Raw genomic sequence first — 18,724 nt, 5'->3', positions numbered from 1 at the left:
CCAGTGTCCTCCAGTCTCTGCTCCATCTCCTCTGTCTTCCTCTTTTTTTTTTTTTTTTAAAGATTTTATTTTATAGAGTAGGGGGAGAAGCAGAGGGAGAGGGACAAGCAGACTCCACCCTGAATGCAGAGCCCAATGTAGGGCTTGATCCCACGACCCTGAGATGATGACCTGAGCCGAAGTCAGGAGTCAGACACTTAACTGGGCCTGAGTACCCCAGGCACCCCTTCGGCCTCCCTCTTGTAAGGCCCCCTGGGAAATCACTTGGGCCCACTTGGATAATCTAGGAGGCCTTCCCATCTCTAGACTTTGATTTTATTCCATCTGCAGAGTCACTTTTTGCACATTAGGCAAAGGACTTGGATGTCAGGACCTGGATGTCTTTAGGAGACACTACTCAGCTAATCCAGCCTCAGGTTGGTCACCTACGTGGCTGAGCCTCAGTGTCCCCAAGTGTAAAATGCAGTCAGTAGTATTGCCTTTGGATGCTGTCGTGAGTACACAATTGTATTTAAACTGCCAGTCACAGCAAAGAGCATGGTGGAAGTCTCCGGAGCTACTCATAATAGGGTATTTTGGCATAAGGTTGCCAAGGTTGGGGTGGGAGCTCAGTAGCTCCCAGCCTCCAGGAGTTCCATGCAGAAAGGGATCCTCCTTTTACCCCATGGTCCTCAGCTTAGGTTGTATAAGGAAGTATCTGGAAAGTTTTAAATAATAGCAAGGCCTGGATGTTGCTCCCAGTCTTCTGCTGCCAGTGCTGCAGGTGGGGCCCCCTTGTTGGGATCCCAGGACCTCCTGGGTTTCTAACACACAGCCCCTTGTTGGTGGAGCCCCTTAATTGTGCCGAGGCTGCGTCACCGCACATGACTGCTGCTTCTCTTCTTGCGCGTGCCCTGGGGCTCCTAGCACCACTGCGTGTCTTGTTGGCTCAGCTTGAAGGTGTGGTCTTCTCAGTGCCAGGGCCTCCGTCATATAAAGGTGCCAGATGTGGTGCCCTCCGAGGACCCTCCATGCCCCAGGGTTACAACATTGTTTGGGAATGGGCTTCACATTGTGTAGCAAAGGCTTACCCTGCACCCCTGGGTGCAGCATGCATCTCCTGGGCTCCTCACTGTACACCTGGGTGCTGGGCTGGTGTGCCCATTTCCTGGTAGAGAGAGAACCAGAGGTCAGGGAGTGGATGCCCTTCCCAGGGTCACTGTTGTATGTGGGCCAAGCAGGCCTGGAACCTAGGGCTCTTGACACTCACTTGGGCAGTGAGTGGCTGATTTGTCTTCTAGTCAGCATATTCTGGGATTGGTTGAGAGATGGGGCCGTGGGTGGTTGGGGCTGTCCAGGATGCTTCTAGTCAGGGTCTATCAACATAGAGAAAGTCTGAAGAATGCTCCCAGTAAAGAGGTATGTTTGGCTAGGTAATTTCACACTTTTTTCTGGAATATTCCTAGTTGTCTCATGGGAGATGGGAAGGCTGTGAAACTCTTCAAGATGGGACACGCTTTTATTTCACTTCAATTGAACTGGGAAATAATAAATGCTGGGCTATGTGGTAATTGCATGTACTCTTGGCATTGGAGAGGCTGGGATGTTCCAGAGCCTTCCTGGAGGCAGTGGGCCTGGCCAGGGCTCTGAACGGCAGGGCAGAAAGGTGGTGCAGTCTGGCCTTCTGGGAAAGGACAAGGATGACAGTAGATGGAGAACACCTGTAGGGGAGGCAAGCCAGCCCTGAGCCCTCCTGAAAGAGCTCTGGCATTTGGGGCTGTGGGAGCTCACTCAGGGCTGCTGTAACACTGTCAGGGCCTTGACCAGGAGAAAGTGATGTTCTCACAGTTCCAAAGATCAGAAGCCCAGTTTCAGGCCAGCAGGCTGTGCTCCCTTTAAAGCCTGGAGGGAAGTCCTTCCTCACCTCTTCCTGGTTTCTGGTGGCAGCTGGTGACTCTGGCATTCCTTGCCTTGCAGATGCATCCCTCAACCCTCCATCTTCACAAGGTTCTCCATGTGTGGGCCTCTGTGTCCAAATTTCTCCTTTGTATGAGGACACAGTCAGATTAGGACCCACCCTAATTACCTCAATTTAAACACATCTGCAAAGACCCTATTTCCAAATATGGTCACATTCAAAGGTATAGGGCTTCCATATTTTGGGGAGGGGGAGAAACAGTATAACCCATAACGGGCCTAGTGCATGAGGCTGACATCTCTTCAAACCTTCTAACCCTAGTCATTCTCCTGATGAACATGTAAGAGCATGAGGCTTTATGTTCCTCTCTAGAGAGGAGATATGCAGGTGATCTGCTTAGGTACACAGTTGGCAGATGGCAGAGATGGGGCCCAATTCTGAGCCAGCTGGGGATCTTTCTGGAAAGGCCCACAGCTATCTCCTCAGGCCATGATAACCACAGGGGTGCACTATGCCACACGGTGAATAGGAGACCCACATTTCTCTTCCCACCACAGGGCATTTTCCAGGTCTGAGCAGACTCTGGGGCTCAGGAGAGGCTTAGGGTTTGCAGAGGTGTGTGTGGGGGAAGAGTGGGGCCAGCCTGCAGGGGAAGGGCTTTGCCACACCAGATACCCTCTCCTAACTGTCCGTGGATTTCTTTCTTTGCTTCCCTCCCCTGACTGACTATTCCAGGAACTGTCATGTTCTCTTTTCTTGGTTCTGTGAGCTCCTCTGTCATCAGGCCCGGGAATCCTGGATGAAAGGCCCAGGCCAGGTTCCAGGAGGAGAGCCCCAGAGGAAGTGGTTCCCACAACCCTGCCGAGAGACGGGGCTTATTTTTAAACCTAAACAGATGGGATGCGGTGAACCAAACAGGCGTGGTTTCCGTATTCAAGGGAGAGTTTTAAGAATGCCCTAGGATATGAGATGGGGGTGTGTGTGTGTGCATGTGTGTGTATTGAGAATTGTTTGACATCTACCATTATGGTAATTTCAGCTTTGTAACACTAAGACTCAATATAAAAATTGGATTGTTTGGGTTTTTGCTATTGAGTTGTAGGACTTCTTCATGTATTTTGGGTTTTAAGCCCTTTTCAGATCCTCAGGGGTTGTAAATACTTTCTCCCACTCAGGAGGTAGGCTTTTCCCTTCGTTGATGGTTTCCTTTGTGGTCTCCTTTTTAGTTTGATGTCCCACATGTCAATTTTTGCTTGTGTTCCTTTGCTTTTGGTGTCAGATTAAAGAAATCATTGCTAAGACCGATGTCAGGGGGCTTAACTACCTGTTTTCTTCTAGGAGTTTTATGATTTCAGGTCCTTTGTTTAAGTCTTTCTTTAATTGCATTTGAGTTAGTTTTTGTACATTGTGTGAGAAAGTGGTCCAGTTTCACTCTTGGGCGTGTGGCTGTCCACTTTTCCCAGTACCAGTTATTGAAGAGACTGTCCTTTCCCCATTCTTGGCTCCTTTGTCATAAATTAATTGACCATATATGTGTGGGTTTATTTCTGGATTCTCTAATCTCATTTTATGTCAGTAATGTACTGTTTTGATTGTTATAGCTTTGTAACACAGTTTGAAATCAGGGAGCACTAGGCCTCCAGATTTGTTGTTCTTTCTCAGGATTGCTCTGGCTGTTTGGGGTCTTTTTATGGTTCCATACAAATTTGAAGGCTGTTCTAGTTCTGGGAAAAATGCCATTGGAATTCTGATAGGGTTTGCACTGAATCTGTAGATTGCTTTGGGCAGAATGGATATGTGAACGGTGTTCTTCTAATCTATGAACACAGAATATCTTTCCATTATTTGTGTCTTCTTCAAGTTCTCTCATCAATGTCTTTTTTTTTAAAGATTTTATTTATTTATTTATTTATGAGAGAGAGAGAGAGAGAGAGAGAGAGACACGCAGGCAGAGACACAGGCAGAGGGAGAAGCAGGCTCCATGCAGGGAGCCCGACGTGGGACTCGATCCTGGGTTTCCAGGATCACACACTGGGCTGCAGGCAGTGCTAAACCACTGTGCCACCGGGGCCGCCCCTCTCGTCAATGCCTTAACAGTTTTCAGCATGCAGGTCTTCCAGCTTCCCTGGTTAAATCTATTTATAGAATTTCTTTTAGATGCAATTATAGATGGGATTGTTTTCTCTTTTTGATAGTTTGCTGTTCTTGTATAGAAACCCTGCACATTTTTGCCTACTGATTTTTGTGTCCTACAACGATCAAATTTGTTGAATAGTTCTGAGAGTCATTTGGCGCAGTCTTTAGGGTTTTCTATACGTAATACCGTCCCATAATGCAAATAGGGACAGTTTTACTTCTTCCTTTCCAATGTGGATGCCTTTTATTTTTTGTAATGCTCTGGCTCAGACTTCCAGTCCGATGGTGAACAGAAGTGGCTAGTGGGCATCCTTGTCTTATTCCCGAACTTAGAAAGCTTTCAGCTTTTCACCATTATGCTGTTAAGCTGTGGGCTTGTCCTAAATGGCCTTTATTATATTGACACATTTCCTCTGTACCCATTTTGTTTTTATCATAAATGGATGTTGAATTTTGTCAAATGCTTTTTCAGCATCTCTTGAAGTTGATCACCTGTTTTTATCCTTCGTTTTATTCATGTAACATATCATTGATTTGCCAGTGTTGAACCAACCTTGCATCCCTGGAATGAATCTCATTTTATTATGGTGTATGATCCTTTTAATGTATGACTGAATTCAGTTTGCTAATATTTTCTTGAGATACTCTAATAGGGCTTCTTAACCTGTTGTGTGCCATGGGCCTCTTTTTGGAATAACGTTTTCAAATGTCTAAAATAAAATACAAAGGGTTATGGGGCACCTTGCTGGCTGAGTCAGTTAAGCATCCTACTCTTGGTATCAGCATGGGGAGATCAAGCCCCATGTTGGGCTTCATGCTGGGCATGGAGCCTACTTAAAAAACATACAAAGGGTTATGAAGGAAACCAGTTAAGTTAAAGATAGCTCTTCCCAAAGACCACTCTGGGAAAGACAGCCCTGCTGCTCCGGACTGTTCAGAGAGCCCCTGAAGTTGCCCTTGCTGCCCCAGGGCCTGCTAGCAGTAGCTGGGTCCTAGGCAGGGCAGATTTGGGTAAGCAGTAGCCCGGGTGAGTGTGGGGAGGTGGCTTGGGTAGGACAGGGCAGTAGGTGTGAGGGAGGCTGCATGGCCTGGGCTGGGAGCCCAGCTCTGCATTTGCTAGCTGTGTGACCTGAGTGAGGGTAGGAGTGACAGTGTAACAGTTACAGCAACAAGAGCAAATACTTCCTTCCTCAGTGTGTACTGCGCCCAGGTGCTGTCCTCAGGAGGATCCCATTGAGTCTTTGGCCCTTCTACTCACCCTGGGAGCTGAGTCCTTCTGTTGCCACTGGCAGGCAGGAGCCTGACCCAGAGGAGCTGAGCGACTTGCCCAGAGCCTGCCTGCCCATCCCCAGTATCGGCACCAGCAAGGCTGCCACTCTTGTTGAAAGCCTGAGGGTTCCAGCTGCTGCCTCTGCTGCCATATGGCCCTGGGGCTGCGGCCCCCTCTCCTTCCTCATAGATTTGACCTCTGCAGTCTCCCTGGGCCGTCTGGGGTTGTGTTCTTGCCGTGTACCATAGCTGCCACCAGAATCCAGTGGTGCCTTTCCTCTGGGCACTTGGGGCCCCAAAGCATCTGTGACTTCATCTGTGTCCCTGTGTCAGGCGTGGGCTCCATATGCAGTATAGGCTGTCCAGGCAGACTGGAGTCTCTCTGGCCCTTAGCGTGACAGCCCTGACAGTCCAGGTTGTGTCACAAGGTCACAGAATATAGGGACGGGGAGGAAGAGCCTCATGGGACGTGATTCAGAGACTTCTTGCCTGCCTGGGGCCTCAAGGGGCATCCCTGGGCAAGGGGAACAGGGGATATGTCACCTGGCTGCAGTGAGCATTAGCTGGGGAGTAATGGGGAGGCAGGTGGCCAGGGTGGGCGTGAGAGATAGGGGAGAGTCTTGGTGTTCGTGGGCCCCAGGGTGCACGGGTCACCGGGAGTGTGTCAAGTGCCAGCATGGTGTCAGGAAAGGAGGGTGCTCCAGGTGGGGCCAGCCCCAGCATGGCAGGCTGTGTGCTTCACTTCTAAGGCCCCACAGTGCCCTGGGCCAGTGCTCCCAGCTGCCACGATGCAGGCCTGGCCTCTGGGGAGGGGACACAACTGAGCATGCAGGAGACGTGAGGGCAGACAGAGGTGATGGGGACCCAGGAGACATCTGGGCTGATGCATCACCTCTGTGATCCCACACCTGTGACTCCATCATGTTTCCAAGTGTCCATGATACCCAATTGTGTCTGTAGCCCCAGGTCCCCACGCAGGGCCCGGAACACTAAAAATAGGCCATTTACCACAAAGGTAGCAAGTGCCTGTGGTGAGAAAGAAAAGCAATACAAAAAGTTGCCCAGTGACAAGTGATCTGCTCTGCCGTCCCTGGCAGCCGCCTGGGGCTCTTGTGCAGGTCTCTCTCCAGAGACAGCCTCTGTGTGCACCAGTGCACGTCCATGTGTCCGTCTGGCTGCCCCCACACGGGGTCTCAGCAGCCACCCTGATGGGCCCCGCCTCTGCCCACAGGTCTCCGTGCTGGTGCTCTTTGCCCTGGCCTTCCTCACCTGTGTCGTCTTCCTGGTCGTCTACAAGGTGTACAAGTATGACCGTGCCTGCCCGGATGGGTTCGTCCTCAAGGTAAGTAAAGCTCTGCCTCCCTCAGGTCGCCAGATGCCCCCACAGAGGGACAGGCACTAGAGCAGCAGGGACTCTGTGCAAGGGTGCAGGGAAGGGAGGCAAGGAATTGAACTGACCTCAACCCAGGGGGGTGGGGGGGTGGAGCACCAAGGAGGAGGGCTTGTGGGGGGTTGGGGGGAACTGACCGCAGGGCTGGGCACACACCCCACACTCCTGCCTGCGTGTCCCTTGGCCCTCGGCCCCCGCTCTGTCCGGCACCCACTTGGCTGGGCTCTCCATGCACGTGGAAATGCTTGCTTTGCTGTGATGCTTCGCCTTCCAGAAAGCCTGCAAGTGGCACATAAGCATACACAGGGAACAAGAGGACTGAGTGACAACAAAGGGCGAGAAGAAGGGAGAAGAGGTGAAGCAGGAGCTAGTAAAACGGATTTGCACCCATTTCCCACACACTCAGCACCTGGGCCCCACATCGGGTTCTGAGCTCTCCAGAGCCAGTGTGAAGAGGGAAAGGGATCGTTTCCAGGATCTGGTGTTGCCGAAGTGAACGCAGGAGAAGCCCACGCCGAGAACACGCAAGGACGGGCGCGGCTTGTCAGCTGTCACCGGGTGGCTTTGCTTTGGTTTTTGCTGATGGGCGGGATGCAGAGCCCTGGCTTGAGTGGGCAGGCAGAGCCAGAAGTCACGTTTCCTGGCACACTGCACTGTACGTAACGCTTCTGAGCCTCCAGCCCTCCTCTGCTTGGCAAGCACGGTGCCTGCCGAGTGCCAGTCGCGGCCGCTGCTCCTCCAGGTGCTGGAAGCCAGCCAGGACCCAGTCAGGTGAAGATCCCCACCTTTGGGAAGCTCCCTGCTGGTCTCCAAAGAAACGTGAAGTTGGTCGTATACTGCGTTTGGTTACAAGCAGTGGAAAACAGAAGAGGAAAGCAGGGCTGGGGACTGCAGCTGCTAACAGGGTGGTCAAGTTTGAGCAAAGCTCATAGGAGGCCAGTGAGGACCTGTGTGTGTGTGGGGGGGGGGGACCTGGGGAACCTCCCCCTTTTCCACAAATCCATTCAATCCCCCCTGGACAGGCTTGCAGAGGATATGCTCTGCGAGCTCAGGAGGCACCACAGTTTAAAGGCCAACCCCAAGGGCTTGGGGGCTTTGAGGCCAGGGTGAGGCTGGGGAGGGAAGAGTTGGCCTTGACGGAGCAAGCCCAATAGCAGACACTGGAGACTGGCAGGTTCAAACCAGGCCGGCTGGGGGAGTGGCAGTGCACACAAGTGATAGCAGGACAGTGCCTGTATGGTCGGCCTGGAGGACTGGGAGCTGTGGGAAGTGAGCCAGCTATGGCCGAATGGTGCCACACTTCATGTGCCAGGCAAAGGGACATGATGGGACGGCCGCTCAGTGGCCTGGGGAGGCTGGAAGTTTGGTGACATGGCCCAGGAGGCTGCTGCAGGGAGCCTGAGGAGAGACCAGGGTCCAGTCTGGTCAGGGTGCTGGGGATGGAGACTGGGTGGGGGACACAGGAGGGGAGGACCTGGTCCAGAACCTGGTGACACAGAGGGGCTGACGTCATAGAGAGGAAGCAAAGCAGACGCAGGAGCGGTGCCCTGATGGGAACCGGGTGTGCAGAGGACAGCTTCCTGGGGACTGGACAGACTGCTCACAAACAACTGGGGCCAGCAGCTCCTGGTCATCAGGGGGGCAGGGTTTGCGTCTGGGCTTTCTCTCTGGGCCAGGACAAGCTGGCTGCATGGAGGGGAGAGGGGTAGGCCAAAACCACCTGGCCTGGCCTGCAAGACCTATTGTGCTAGAAAACCAGGTCCAGGCAAGTGGAGTCCGATAGAGGAAGCCCTGGTTCTCGGAGTCCTTGCAGGGAAGGGGGCAGGTATCTGCGTGTGCAGAAGGCTCTGTGGGTGAGCCTGCTGCCCAGGCAGCCTTGGGAATGGAGTCCAGTGATTGTTCTGTAGCTGTGTCTCCTGGGACTTTGGCATTTTCCACTGGCCTTTCCGTGAAATCGGGGGCAGGTGTCCTTCCTGGAAAACATAGCTGGAACGACTAGGGAGCTGCCAGCCTGTACCTAAGTGCGCTCGGCTAAAGCTGGGGGGGAGGAGGTGTGTGTGCCAGAGTCCCCCCTCCCCCACGTTTGTGCACGTGCAGGTCACACCAGACCCCGACAGTTTACGGTTTACACACGCTCCCAGAAACCTCACAGGCATATACCATTAGCCCCCCACTGTACCAGTGGGAGGGACGCAGTACAGACTCGATGGTCATTGTGTCCAAGGTCACACCCTGTGGCTCATTCATATATATTTAGCACGTGTTTATGAAGTGCCTCCTGTGTGTGCCCAGCCGGACAGGAGTCCAGGCCCTACCCCTGCCTGTATTCTAGTGGAGGAGACAAGGGGCAAGCAGACACCAGGGTGATGTGTGCTGGGGGTCACCTCTTTTGGGTCACTTCGGGTGCAAACTGAATGAGGAGTCCGTTTAGCCACTGGTTGGTCTGGGCCAGGCTTGGACTGAGGACACAGGCTGGGCTGGGTTCTGCTGACCCCAAAGCCAGAAGGGGCCCCGTGGGCAGGGAGGATGGGCACAGGGACCACAGAGGTCCTGGCATGAAGCTGAGGACAGGCACCCGTGCCCACGCTCTGGGTGTGAGGAGGCGTGTGACAAGGGGATTTAGGAAGGCAGATCCGGGCTGGGGAGGATGCTAGGTTTCCGTCTTTTCCCTGAAACCATGGATTTATTATAGGAGTATTAGGGAAAGGTTTTAAAAGTGTTGGAAACCGCTGAAACCCCACATGTTGACATCTGGGTATCCCTGGTAGACTGTTAGCAGACACACGTACTCACGGTGGAACTCATGCGCGAGGAACACTTACTGCGCTGGCCAAGTGCCACGGCTGTTCGGAACATGCTTTCGAGCATGACCTCACTGGTCCGATTATCATTTTGTCCTGCTCTGAGGGATAAGGCTCCTCACACTCATCCACAGAGGGACAGAGGGGCACATGGCCGGGACTTCTGGCCTGATTGGGGCCGGGTCAGAGCTTCCAGGGAGGCCCTGGCCCCATGCTCCCTCTGGAACTGGGGTTCTCGCCTACCACCAGCCCCCAGGGCACCTCCCCGGCATGTTCTTCCTGCCGCGGTGTGGGCAGCGGCAGAACTGTGCGTCCTCCCCCGTTCTCTTACGTCTGGAGGCCCGGCTCTGGCCTGGGGTAGAGTCTCGCGGCTGCCCAGCCTGTACCGGCTGCCTCAGGACGTCTAGCAGGACCCTGTGCTGGCGGGTGGCAGGAGGAGAGGAGAGCAAAGGGCAGGTGGCAGTGCCGGCTGGGGCGGGGGTGGCCGCCTGCCTTGCTGCACGGGGGCTGCTGCTTCCTGACACCCAGACGTGGCTGGAGTCAAGCTGCTGCTGAGACACAGGTGTCCCCTTGGTGGTGGCCCTGCGGCTTTCCATCTTTCCTGTCCACTGTGTGAGCGTGGACATGTGGCTTCTCACTGAGTGGCCCATCACTGCAGTCCTCACGGCCACGCAGGAGGTGGGACTCCCCAGCCCCATGGTGTAGCTGGGGGAGCCGAGGTTGAGAGGAAGGAACTGCCGTGGCCGTGGCCGTGGTGTGGGCTGGCCTCCGAGGCCAAGCTCCTTCTGCAGCACGGCTGCTGCTGCCTCACCCACTGACGTGCTGGACGGGCACTCCTTTGTCCTCTCCTGGTGCTCTGTGCTCCGGGGGGTCGGCAGGGGGTTCTGATCCTGGTATCTCGGGCATCAGGGAGCGAGGAGGATGGGGACCATTCTCTACGGGTGGACAGTACTGGGCTGAGGGGGAAGCCCACGTTGAACACATTGCCTTTCTGTTGCCACTCGGCCAGTGGCAGTGAGCCCCTCAGAGCCACCCGTGGCACTCACCCGGGTCATGGGTTCTGGCCTGGGGAATAGAGGCGTGTGGATGCGCTGTAAACCCCCCAAGAACACAGGGTTTTCTACACGTCCCTTTACCCCAGACTGTCCTGTCCTTCACCTCCTCGCTGTCCTCCAGACCCGTCAGTGACGGAATGGTAGTTTGGGGGCCAGGTGCCAGACCAGGTGTGACACCACTCCATCTGTCAACAGCCATGCCAAGTAGGCACTGACCTCGTTCTGCTGAGGCCAGGCGGGCCACTTCCTGGTGTTTGAGTCACGGAGCTGGGGATTCCTGGGTGAGGGCCATGGGGTGGGACAAGGCCAGCAGGGTTGGCTTCAGAGGGCCCATGGCCTGGGCAATGCCATGTTGTTTTTGGTACAGGCCTGGCACGAGTGGCTTCTGAACATGGTGGGCAGCCCCCCTGTGGGAGAGCCAGTCCCCAGGCACACCTCCTCACTTCACGATGACCCTCCTGTGGCCCATATCCCAGGAGAACCATCTGGGGGGAGAGGGACCTCGACTGATCATGAGAGGCCTCCAAGTCTGAGCACACGGGGGCTTTTCTGTGACTGGGGAGTCCTCCCTTCTGTGTCTCCACAATCACGTGCTCAGCCCTGTCGGCATCCCTGCTTCTGACAATGACGGCGGCCAGGCTCCGTGGGCCCGTGTGCTGGGGAGTTCTCTGGGGTTGGAGGACGTTACAGGCTGTTGTCCGAGAGGATGTCACGTAGGCCGTGGTGCTCACCTGGCTCGGGTCACGGCAGCCATCCTGGCAGGCCTCTCAGCCTCCCTGAGCGCTGCCAGGGGAGCCCCAGCCCGGCCTGCAAGGGTGCTGGAGGCTGAGCTGGTAACGCAGGCCCGGCGCGGAACCCGGCGAGTGCTGGGGCCGAACCACCAGATGTAGATGTAAGACTGCCGCTGCTCTGGAAAAAGTGGTTCTGCCCCTGCGCCAGGGCTTACTGCTGCTGCCCCTCACAGTGCCTGTGTCGGAGCTGAGTGGGTCGTCTGTTGGCAGCTTCGCACGGGGACACTGTGTGGGGTTCTGGGCACTCTGACTGGGAGGCCAGGCTGGAGAGTGACTTCCCCTCTGTGGGCCTCCTTCGCCCCATCTGTCACAGCGGACTAAATGGAATTCACCTCACAGCGAGAGAGGGTGCGTGGAAAGCACTTGTCAAGCTGTCAGGTGCAAAGACAAGGTCAGGAGGAGGAGAACATCAGCGTGGGAGGCAAAACCCCAGTCCCATTTTCTTTGCTGCCAAGGAAGTGGCAGGTGGGCCGCAAATCTACGGGAAGACCTCAAGGTCAAGGAGCAGCTTTCAGACATTAAGGACAACCTGGGCCCAGGCTGGGGCGAGACTCCTGGAGGAGGTTCCCCCACTGCGTGCTGGGCTGGCCCTGTGTTCCCCCGGCGCTGTCTGTGGTGCAGCAGCTGTGGCCAGCCATCCTAGCAATGGCCTGAGGTGCCCAGAGATGTGGTCATCAAGGTCCCGTCACATTCTCCACACACAGCTTGCTCGGGGGAGGTGGAGGGACACCTTGGCTAAGCTTAGCACTTCTTGCTAAGCCACGGGAGTCAGTCAGAGTGCTGTAGGTGGTGCTTGGCTTCGGACCCTGGCTGTGCACTTGCCAGCAGGGTGGCCGTGGCCAAGATAGACGGCACTCGGTGTGCCAAGCCTCAGAATCATCTGGGATGTTTAAAAATACAGATGGCTCCAGAACAGATGTGCTGAGTCAGACCCTTTGGGGTGGGTGGAGAATCTGGGTTGTGAAACTCTTCCTGGTGGCTGTGCAGGTGGCCGAGGCCAGGGACCTGTCTTAGCCGCAGTCTCCCTTCACTGTCTGGTAAGGAGGCTGTGGCATTTGTGTTTTGCTTTGGTTGCTTAGACACACAGGTGACGTGGCTTCCACAAGATGGAAGGCTCCTGCTGGAAGGCAGTGGGGCTCTGGGAGGCCATCCTGAAGCCCCGATTCTGTCCCATGCTGCCCTGCCAGCCCCCAGAGTATTATCCTTCTCTGGGCGAAGCCAGCGGAGAAAGGGCCACTGGAGAGCAAGTGGACAGATACCCACTCCTGTCCCACTGGCCAGAGTTAGTCCTGTGGCCTCCCCTGGCTGCCAGGAGAGCTGTGGGATGTGTAGTTGCTAGCTGGGTGCCAAGTGCCTGCTTCACTGTGGGAGAACAGGTGGTGGGAGACGACCCACAGCCCCACACACCGCTCTTACGGGCTTGCCGAGCTCATCTATGGTGTGGGCTGGCCACAGCAGCAGCGGTGGGGCAGTGGCTCAGGCTGGTTCTGGGACTGGTAAGGAAAGGCAGCTTGTGGTATGGGATCTTAACTTTTTGGGGTTCTAGACCTTTTACCAGATCCTGACCTCTCAGGGTTCCATGCCTGTAGAGACAGAGCCTCTTCCTTCATGGACAGCTGTGGGGCCAGTCTCCTCTGCCTCCCTCCCCCTCCCCGGATGAGGCCTACAAAAAACCTGGCTCCCAGAAGGCCTTGCTGACTTCCCTTCCTTCCCTATTTGAGTATATTTTCGGGAGATGTAAAATAAATGACAAGTTTAAGATCTCTAGTGAAGCAGGCAGGCTCACTGTCCTGGTACATGCCCCTGGAACCCAAGCACTGTGGTATCATGGCCTACCTTAGAGAGGTAGAGAGGCCTACCCTGTCACGATGTACATCTGTCGGGTGGTCACTGAGCTGTGCCAATGGTAGGACCCGTGCCTGCTTTTGCTTATCATTGTATTTCTCCCCTCAGCCCAGAGAAGGTGCTCCGTAAACATCCGTGGGGTGTCCCTCCAGCCTCGATGCATGTGTCTCAGTAGTGGCCTCTTCTCTTTCAGAACACCCAGTGCATTCCAGAAGGCTTGGAGAGCTACTACGCAGAGCAAGACTCCAGTGCCCGGGAGAAATTTTACACAGTTATCAACCACTACAACCTGGCCAAGCAGAGTATCACTCGTTCTGTCTCACCCTGGATGTCCGTTCTGTCAGAAGAGAAGCTGTCCGAGCAGGAGACTGAAGCCGCCGAGAAGTCAGCTCAGTGAGGTGGGCAGGTTCCTCACAATGAGTCACTTGAAGGTAAAAAGGGACTTGGAGGGACGTTTCATTAAATATAATTACCAATAATTTAGAGGTTACTCATTTATGGTGCAACTGCTTCTGTTTGCTGATGCTGCTTTGCAAATAAAACTTGCTGCCGGCCACTCATGGGCATAAAACCAAGTGCATATCAGCGTTGCTTAAAGAGCTCTGACACCACTTTTCACGTTAAGGAGTCTTAATTTAGCTACTTTACTGGGACTTATTGGATGCTATCAAAAAATAAATTTACACTGGATATGCAAGGGGTTTGGATTCAGATAAATAATGCATTTTGTGGAATTTTTTTTACGCCCCCTCCCCTTGCTGTTTGAGATCCTACTCCACAGCTGTATTGAGAGTGACCCCCACTTTGCTAAGAGCAAGCTGTACTTAAGATTTCTTCCAACCTTCAGTCAGGCGGCAACAGAGCCACCACCAAGCCGCATGGTGGTGAGGTGCGCAGAGAAGGAAGGAAATAGGCCTTCTGAGAGCAAACAGACCCTCTTTCCTTCCCTGTGCTCATTCCTAAGTGCGCAGGTGTCCTGTGGCCAGACACACTCGGGTGGCTGTAACCCCCCCACCCCCCCCAACCACCGGAGTTGGCATCTTGGTGCAGAGCGCACCATGTTTTGCTCCAGTGCATGCAGACCGTGTCCCAGCATGTGAGGTGAGGGGCTGGAGGAAGAGCGGCCCCCGGGCCGCAGGACTCTGTCCCCCTGTAGGTAGTCCGTCTGCTCTGTGATGTGTTAAATAGGAACGAAACCCCTTTGGCCTTTTTGTTCTCTTCTGTTATGAATAATATTCACATCAACAGCCCTGTTAGCAAGTTAGTTTTTAAAAACTTATTTGTGTTGGAAAAGTGAAAATGTAATTGCTGGGAAGCCAAGATCAATTTTTATTTTGTGAACTAGAACTCCTTTGATGTATGAAGCAGGCAGGAAAGGCTGGGAGGGGCTCATGTGGCAACTTGCAAATCCAATGATGACATTTCAATTCACAATCTTTGTAAGAAAATTACGTCTCAACCTGAATCTTGACATTAAAGTATATGTTTACAAAATTGCCAGTTAGATAAGCTAAGTGTGTAAGACGATTAAATAGAAAAAAAAAAAAAAAGACATTCGCAGACATTTTCTTCCATGTTATTTGAATGTGTTGTTTCTGGTGGACATGTCAAAAGTTTCACTGTTTTTTAGTAGATCAAAAATAAATGACAACTAGTGCAAGATCTGTTGCAAACAAGCATGGTGGTCATGGCCGACTCCATTACTGCTTCCTGAAATGTGCTTCCCAAACCATATTTTATCATCAAGGGTGTTCTGACCATGACCGTGGCCTCGGAGCCAGGGATGAGTGGGACAAGGCCGCATGCATCCAGAGAGAGCAAGAACCACACTACGCACCTTTCCTGCACAGACACACCAGGAAACACACTAAGGCAACACACCCTTGTACTTTCTAGTAGACATTTTATTGACTGTAAATTCACATGTTAACTTTTGACATTTTCACTCTGTGCCAATAAGGAACACAGGACCCCTCCCTGTGGCTGCGTGACAGACTGTACCACACACAGTTCTGCAGGGAGCAACGCAGAGCTGTCCGCACCCACACCGGGGGGTGGGGGTGGGCATGAACACCAGCTTGTTTCCTGCACAGACGTGGTTCCAGAAGACTTGTGCTTCCCACTGCCAACAGGTGGTCAGTCCTGTTCATGTTTCCTAGAGGGTCAGGTGCATAGGCCAGGTTCCTGCTCCGGCTAAAAGCTCCCAGGGGCGCAGTGGCCCCTTGCTGAATGCCCAGAGTCTATCCCTGCACTTCTTCTGCAGCCAGCAGGCCGGCGTCCACTGAACTACACTCGGACCCGCCGACAGGACATGAAGCAGCTATAGTTGCATTTATTAGGTCAACAGGGCACAGGTGTGTTTTCTATAACATAGTGATTCTGTCACATGGCCCAGGCAGACGAGAAGTCACAGGAAACAAAGAAATGATCATCTGTTGTGAGAAGTTATTAACCAGTGCTTCTCCCGAAGCCACCAGAAGGGCAGGGCTGGAGCCTCCCAGAGCCCGGCCTCTGGTCAGCCCTTCCACATTGGTCTCCAATTTAGGTGCAGGCAGTAACAATCCCCACCCCCCACCAACTCACCCACCTTGCATCAGGATTGCTACACAGGTCACTTTCAGTTTGTGTTCATTATTTTCTTTCTCAGCTACTAAATGGGCTTAAAACCACAGGTCTGGGTGTCCCTTTTGTGAGAGTATACATCTGTCACAGCCCCCTCCCCCCAAATGGCTCTGTGATAAATCGGCTCACAGCCCTGCTCTGATGCCGGAGCCCACAACAGCGCGCCGCCTGCCGGGAACAGCCAGAGTGGACTAGCTGTCATACCAGTCCAGGAAGAGCAAGGAGAAGGAGCACATCACCAGGAAGAAGAGGACCCACACTCGGAAGCCAGCGTTGTTTTTAATGGCCTGGGGGGGGGGGGGGAGGGCATTAGCACAGGAATTTGCATCACACAGGATTTTGGCTTCAAAAGCCCTCAAATGCTCCACCTGTCTGCGGGCACTCGCCCTGCACTGGGCTTTAACAGGGTATTGCTAGAGTCAGTGCTACGGGAATTATTAGACAAAACCACACGGTGGGTTTAGAATCCATCAGAAAACAAACAGGTATTTATTTCCCTTACTGGCTGGCCCTTAGTCATACTTCCTGCATATTTCTCCCAGGAAACACCCAGCAACTGCCCATGTGCATCCTGGGGTTAAAAACACACACGCCGACCTCGAGTACCATAGCTGGCCCAGCTGCGGGCTCCCCACAGTACGTGGCAGTAGTGGCCTCCCATCAACCCAAACCCGGGGACTGCACTCAGAAGACAGAGGACACTCAAGAGTCCGCTGTGGTGGCCCCAATAAACCAAGGCCCTGGCCCTTAGGGTTGGGGCAGGGGGTGTTCACAAGCTTCTCCAGTGGCGCCCATCCACGGATTTAGGGAGCTGGTGCAGCCCTTGCCAAGAGTAACCTCACATGTCTCAGATGGCTCCTTTGGAGGGCAGTGAGTCACATCTCTTGGTAACAGCGGGTGCCCAGGGTTTGGTGGGGACAGAACAGGACTGTCCAGCACAGTCAGGAGGTGAGCCCTGGGGATTGGGCCCCAGCATGGCTCTCCTGCAGCCCTGCCAGCAAGACCACCCCTACTGCCTGGACTCATTGCCACATAGCCACGGCCTGGGGGGCCCGAGAGTACTCACCTCTCTGATGTCTTCATTACCTTCCTTGATATTCTCAGTTGCCCCTACAACTAACTGGTGAATGCTGTCGATCTCGGCCTCCTGTGTAAGGAGAGTAACAGGTGGACCCAACCACTATCTCCTTTCCCCAAGCACACAGATCTCAGAAGCTAGCAGCTGCCCGTTACAAAGGGCCAGGACTTTATAAACATGAGCCCATGAGTCCTTACAGTGCCCTGAGGGGTAGGCCGCATCCTCATTTTGCAAAAGGGAAATAGGGCTCAGAGACTTCACCCCGAAGTTACACAGCAACCACGTGGCAGGACTAGGACTGGAACCCAGTACCTGTGCCGCTGCCACCCCAGGTGTCACCTTCTGTGCCACTTGCTGGACAGGAAGGGACGAGCACAAGAGCTGCCCATTGCATAGTAGCCGCCACAGGCCAGGGCCCTTCCCTCTGGTCTCTCCTGTATTAAGTTCGAGAGGTAAGCTTTTAAATGCGTGTGCTTTAAAACATACCCTAGCTTCAGAAAAGTGCTTTGTGTTTCACCATTTTATGTGTAACCTAAGAAAGTAAAGGGCTAAAATGTATAAACATGACCTCCCATGTACTGAGAGCCTGCCATGAGCCAGGAGTGTGTCCAGTACCTCTTCCACCAGCAATGACGGCAAGGCAGGGGACACCCGCCCCATTCTGTGAAGGGCGGCAGGGCTCAGGGCACCCCAGGTCACAGGACACACGTAGGAAGTCTGGATCAGAGCCATGAGCTCCCCTCCTGTGCCGTGCTGCCTCCAGAAACAAGTCTGCTTGCTCTAACAGACAGCTGACGTGGCTGTTTGAGGTGTCAGGAGGGGGATGTGAAGGCTCAGCACATACCTGCCTAGTTCCTTCAGTGCGCAATTAAAGAGGGACAATTCTTATGAACCTGAACTTCCACACTGTGAGGTTTCATGTACCTGACGTACGATTCAACCCTGGCTGTGAGCCTTAGGACAGGTTTTGTGAGGGGGGTATCTTAAGTCAACTAGCCCAGTTTAACACGATGGAGCAAAATGATTTTGTCTTTGAAACCCTTCCATGGTCTGTGGATTCTAAAAACAAAAGGACAAATTGATCGGTCTCTAAAAGTTTTGCCAGTAGCTGACTGGAAGAATTTTAGATGTGGAGGCAAGTATGAGTAACGTGAAAATCCACTTGTGAGAACAATCCTGTTTCCTGTGTGGACATGACACCCGAGGTGGGACGGACCTGGCTTTCAGAGAGAGGGCCAGCTGAGTCTGGGCTACTATCCTGCAGGCATTGTGTTGGGTGCTCCCTGTGGGTTATCTCTGAGCCTTAAAACAGCCCTGCAAGGGCCACTCCATTTTATAGACAGGCAAACCATAGCTCAGAGGCTACCCTGGTGACCTGAGGGCCTCCAGAACAGAGATCCACCTGACTCCCCGCCTCTGAGCGCTCCACTGCACACCTGGGGTGGCCACGCCATCCGGCTGCAGAGTGCTTGCCAACACAGAGGCAAGAGGCTCTCGCCTGAGGAGCCGTGTGAGTGTGCACTGGCCCAAAGCACACAGCTCTGCATGCACGGGCGCAGAGATAGGCAGCCTCAGAAGTATCTGGACTTCACAGTATATTTTTTTAAGCTAAAACTTTCAACAGTGATTTTTTTCTTTCTTACCTGCTGTAAAACCTTCTCTGTGAATATCTCTTGGAGCCTGGAAATTTCAACCACTCTCCCTTCGATTTGCCTTCATTAAAAAAAAAAAAAAAAAAAAAAAAAGGTTACATACAACCATTAGTACTCGGTAGTCCTAACAAGAACGTTAACATTTCTAAAGGGATCAACTAAGCGAGAAAGCCTCTGGAGGAGAGAGG

At 53.6% G+C, this 18,724-nt stretch overlaps 2 protein-coding genes across 3 annotated transcripts in view; one reads left to right on the top strand and one right to left on the bottom strand.

Annotated features, from left to right (window-relative positions):
• NSG1 (neuronal vesicle trafficking associated 1) overlaps positions 1-14,860 on the top strand; it is a 29,167-nt gene extending 14,307 nt beyond the window's left edge. Inside the window, exons 4-5 of the mRNA XM_055325945.1 lie at positions 6,534-6,644; positions 13,378-14,860. Of these exons, the coding sequence (XP_055181920.1) occupies positions 6,534-6,644; positions 13,378-13,581 (315 nt within the window). The 3' untranslated portion in view covers positions 13,582-14,860. The remainder of the gene's footprint in view (positions 1-6,533; positions 6,645-13,377) is intronic.
• Positions 14,861-15,067: 207 nt separating this feature from the next.
• The window catches only part of STX18 (syntaxin 18), a 120,183-nt gene continuing 116,526 nt past the window's right edge, over positions 15,068-18,724 (bottom strand). For both annotated transcript variants that reach the window (XM_055326145.1, XM_055326146.1), the window contains exons 9-11: positions 18,528-18,597; positions 16,873-16,953; positions 15,068-16,093 (exon numbers count right to left, since the gene is read on the bottom strand). In XM_055326145.1, coding sequence (XP_055182120.1) covers positions 15,998-16,093; positions 16,873-16,953; positions 18,528-18,597 — 247 coding nt within the window. In that variant the 3' untranslated portion in view covers positions 15,068-15,997. The remainder of the gene's footprint in view (positions 16,094-16,872; positions 16,954-18,527; positions 18,598-18,724) is intronic.

This window comes from Nyctereutes procyonoides, unplaced genomic scaffold (genome assembly GCF_905146905.1).
Source record: "Nyctereutes procyonoides isolate TBG_1078 unplaced genomic scaffold, NYPRO_anot_genome, whole genome shotgun sequence".
Classification (NCBI taxonomy): Eukaryota; Metazoa; Chordata; class Mammalia; order Carnivora; family Canidae; genus Nyctereutes; species Nyctereutes procyonoides.
This window is presented reverse-complemented; position numbering and strand designations above follow the sequence as displayed.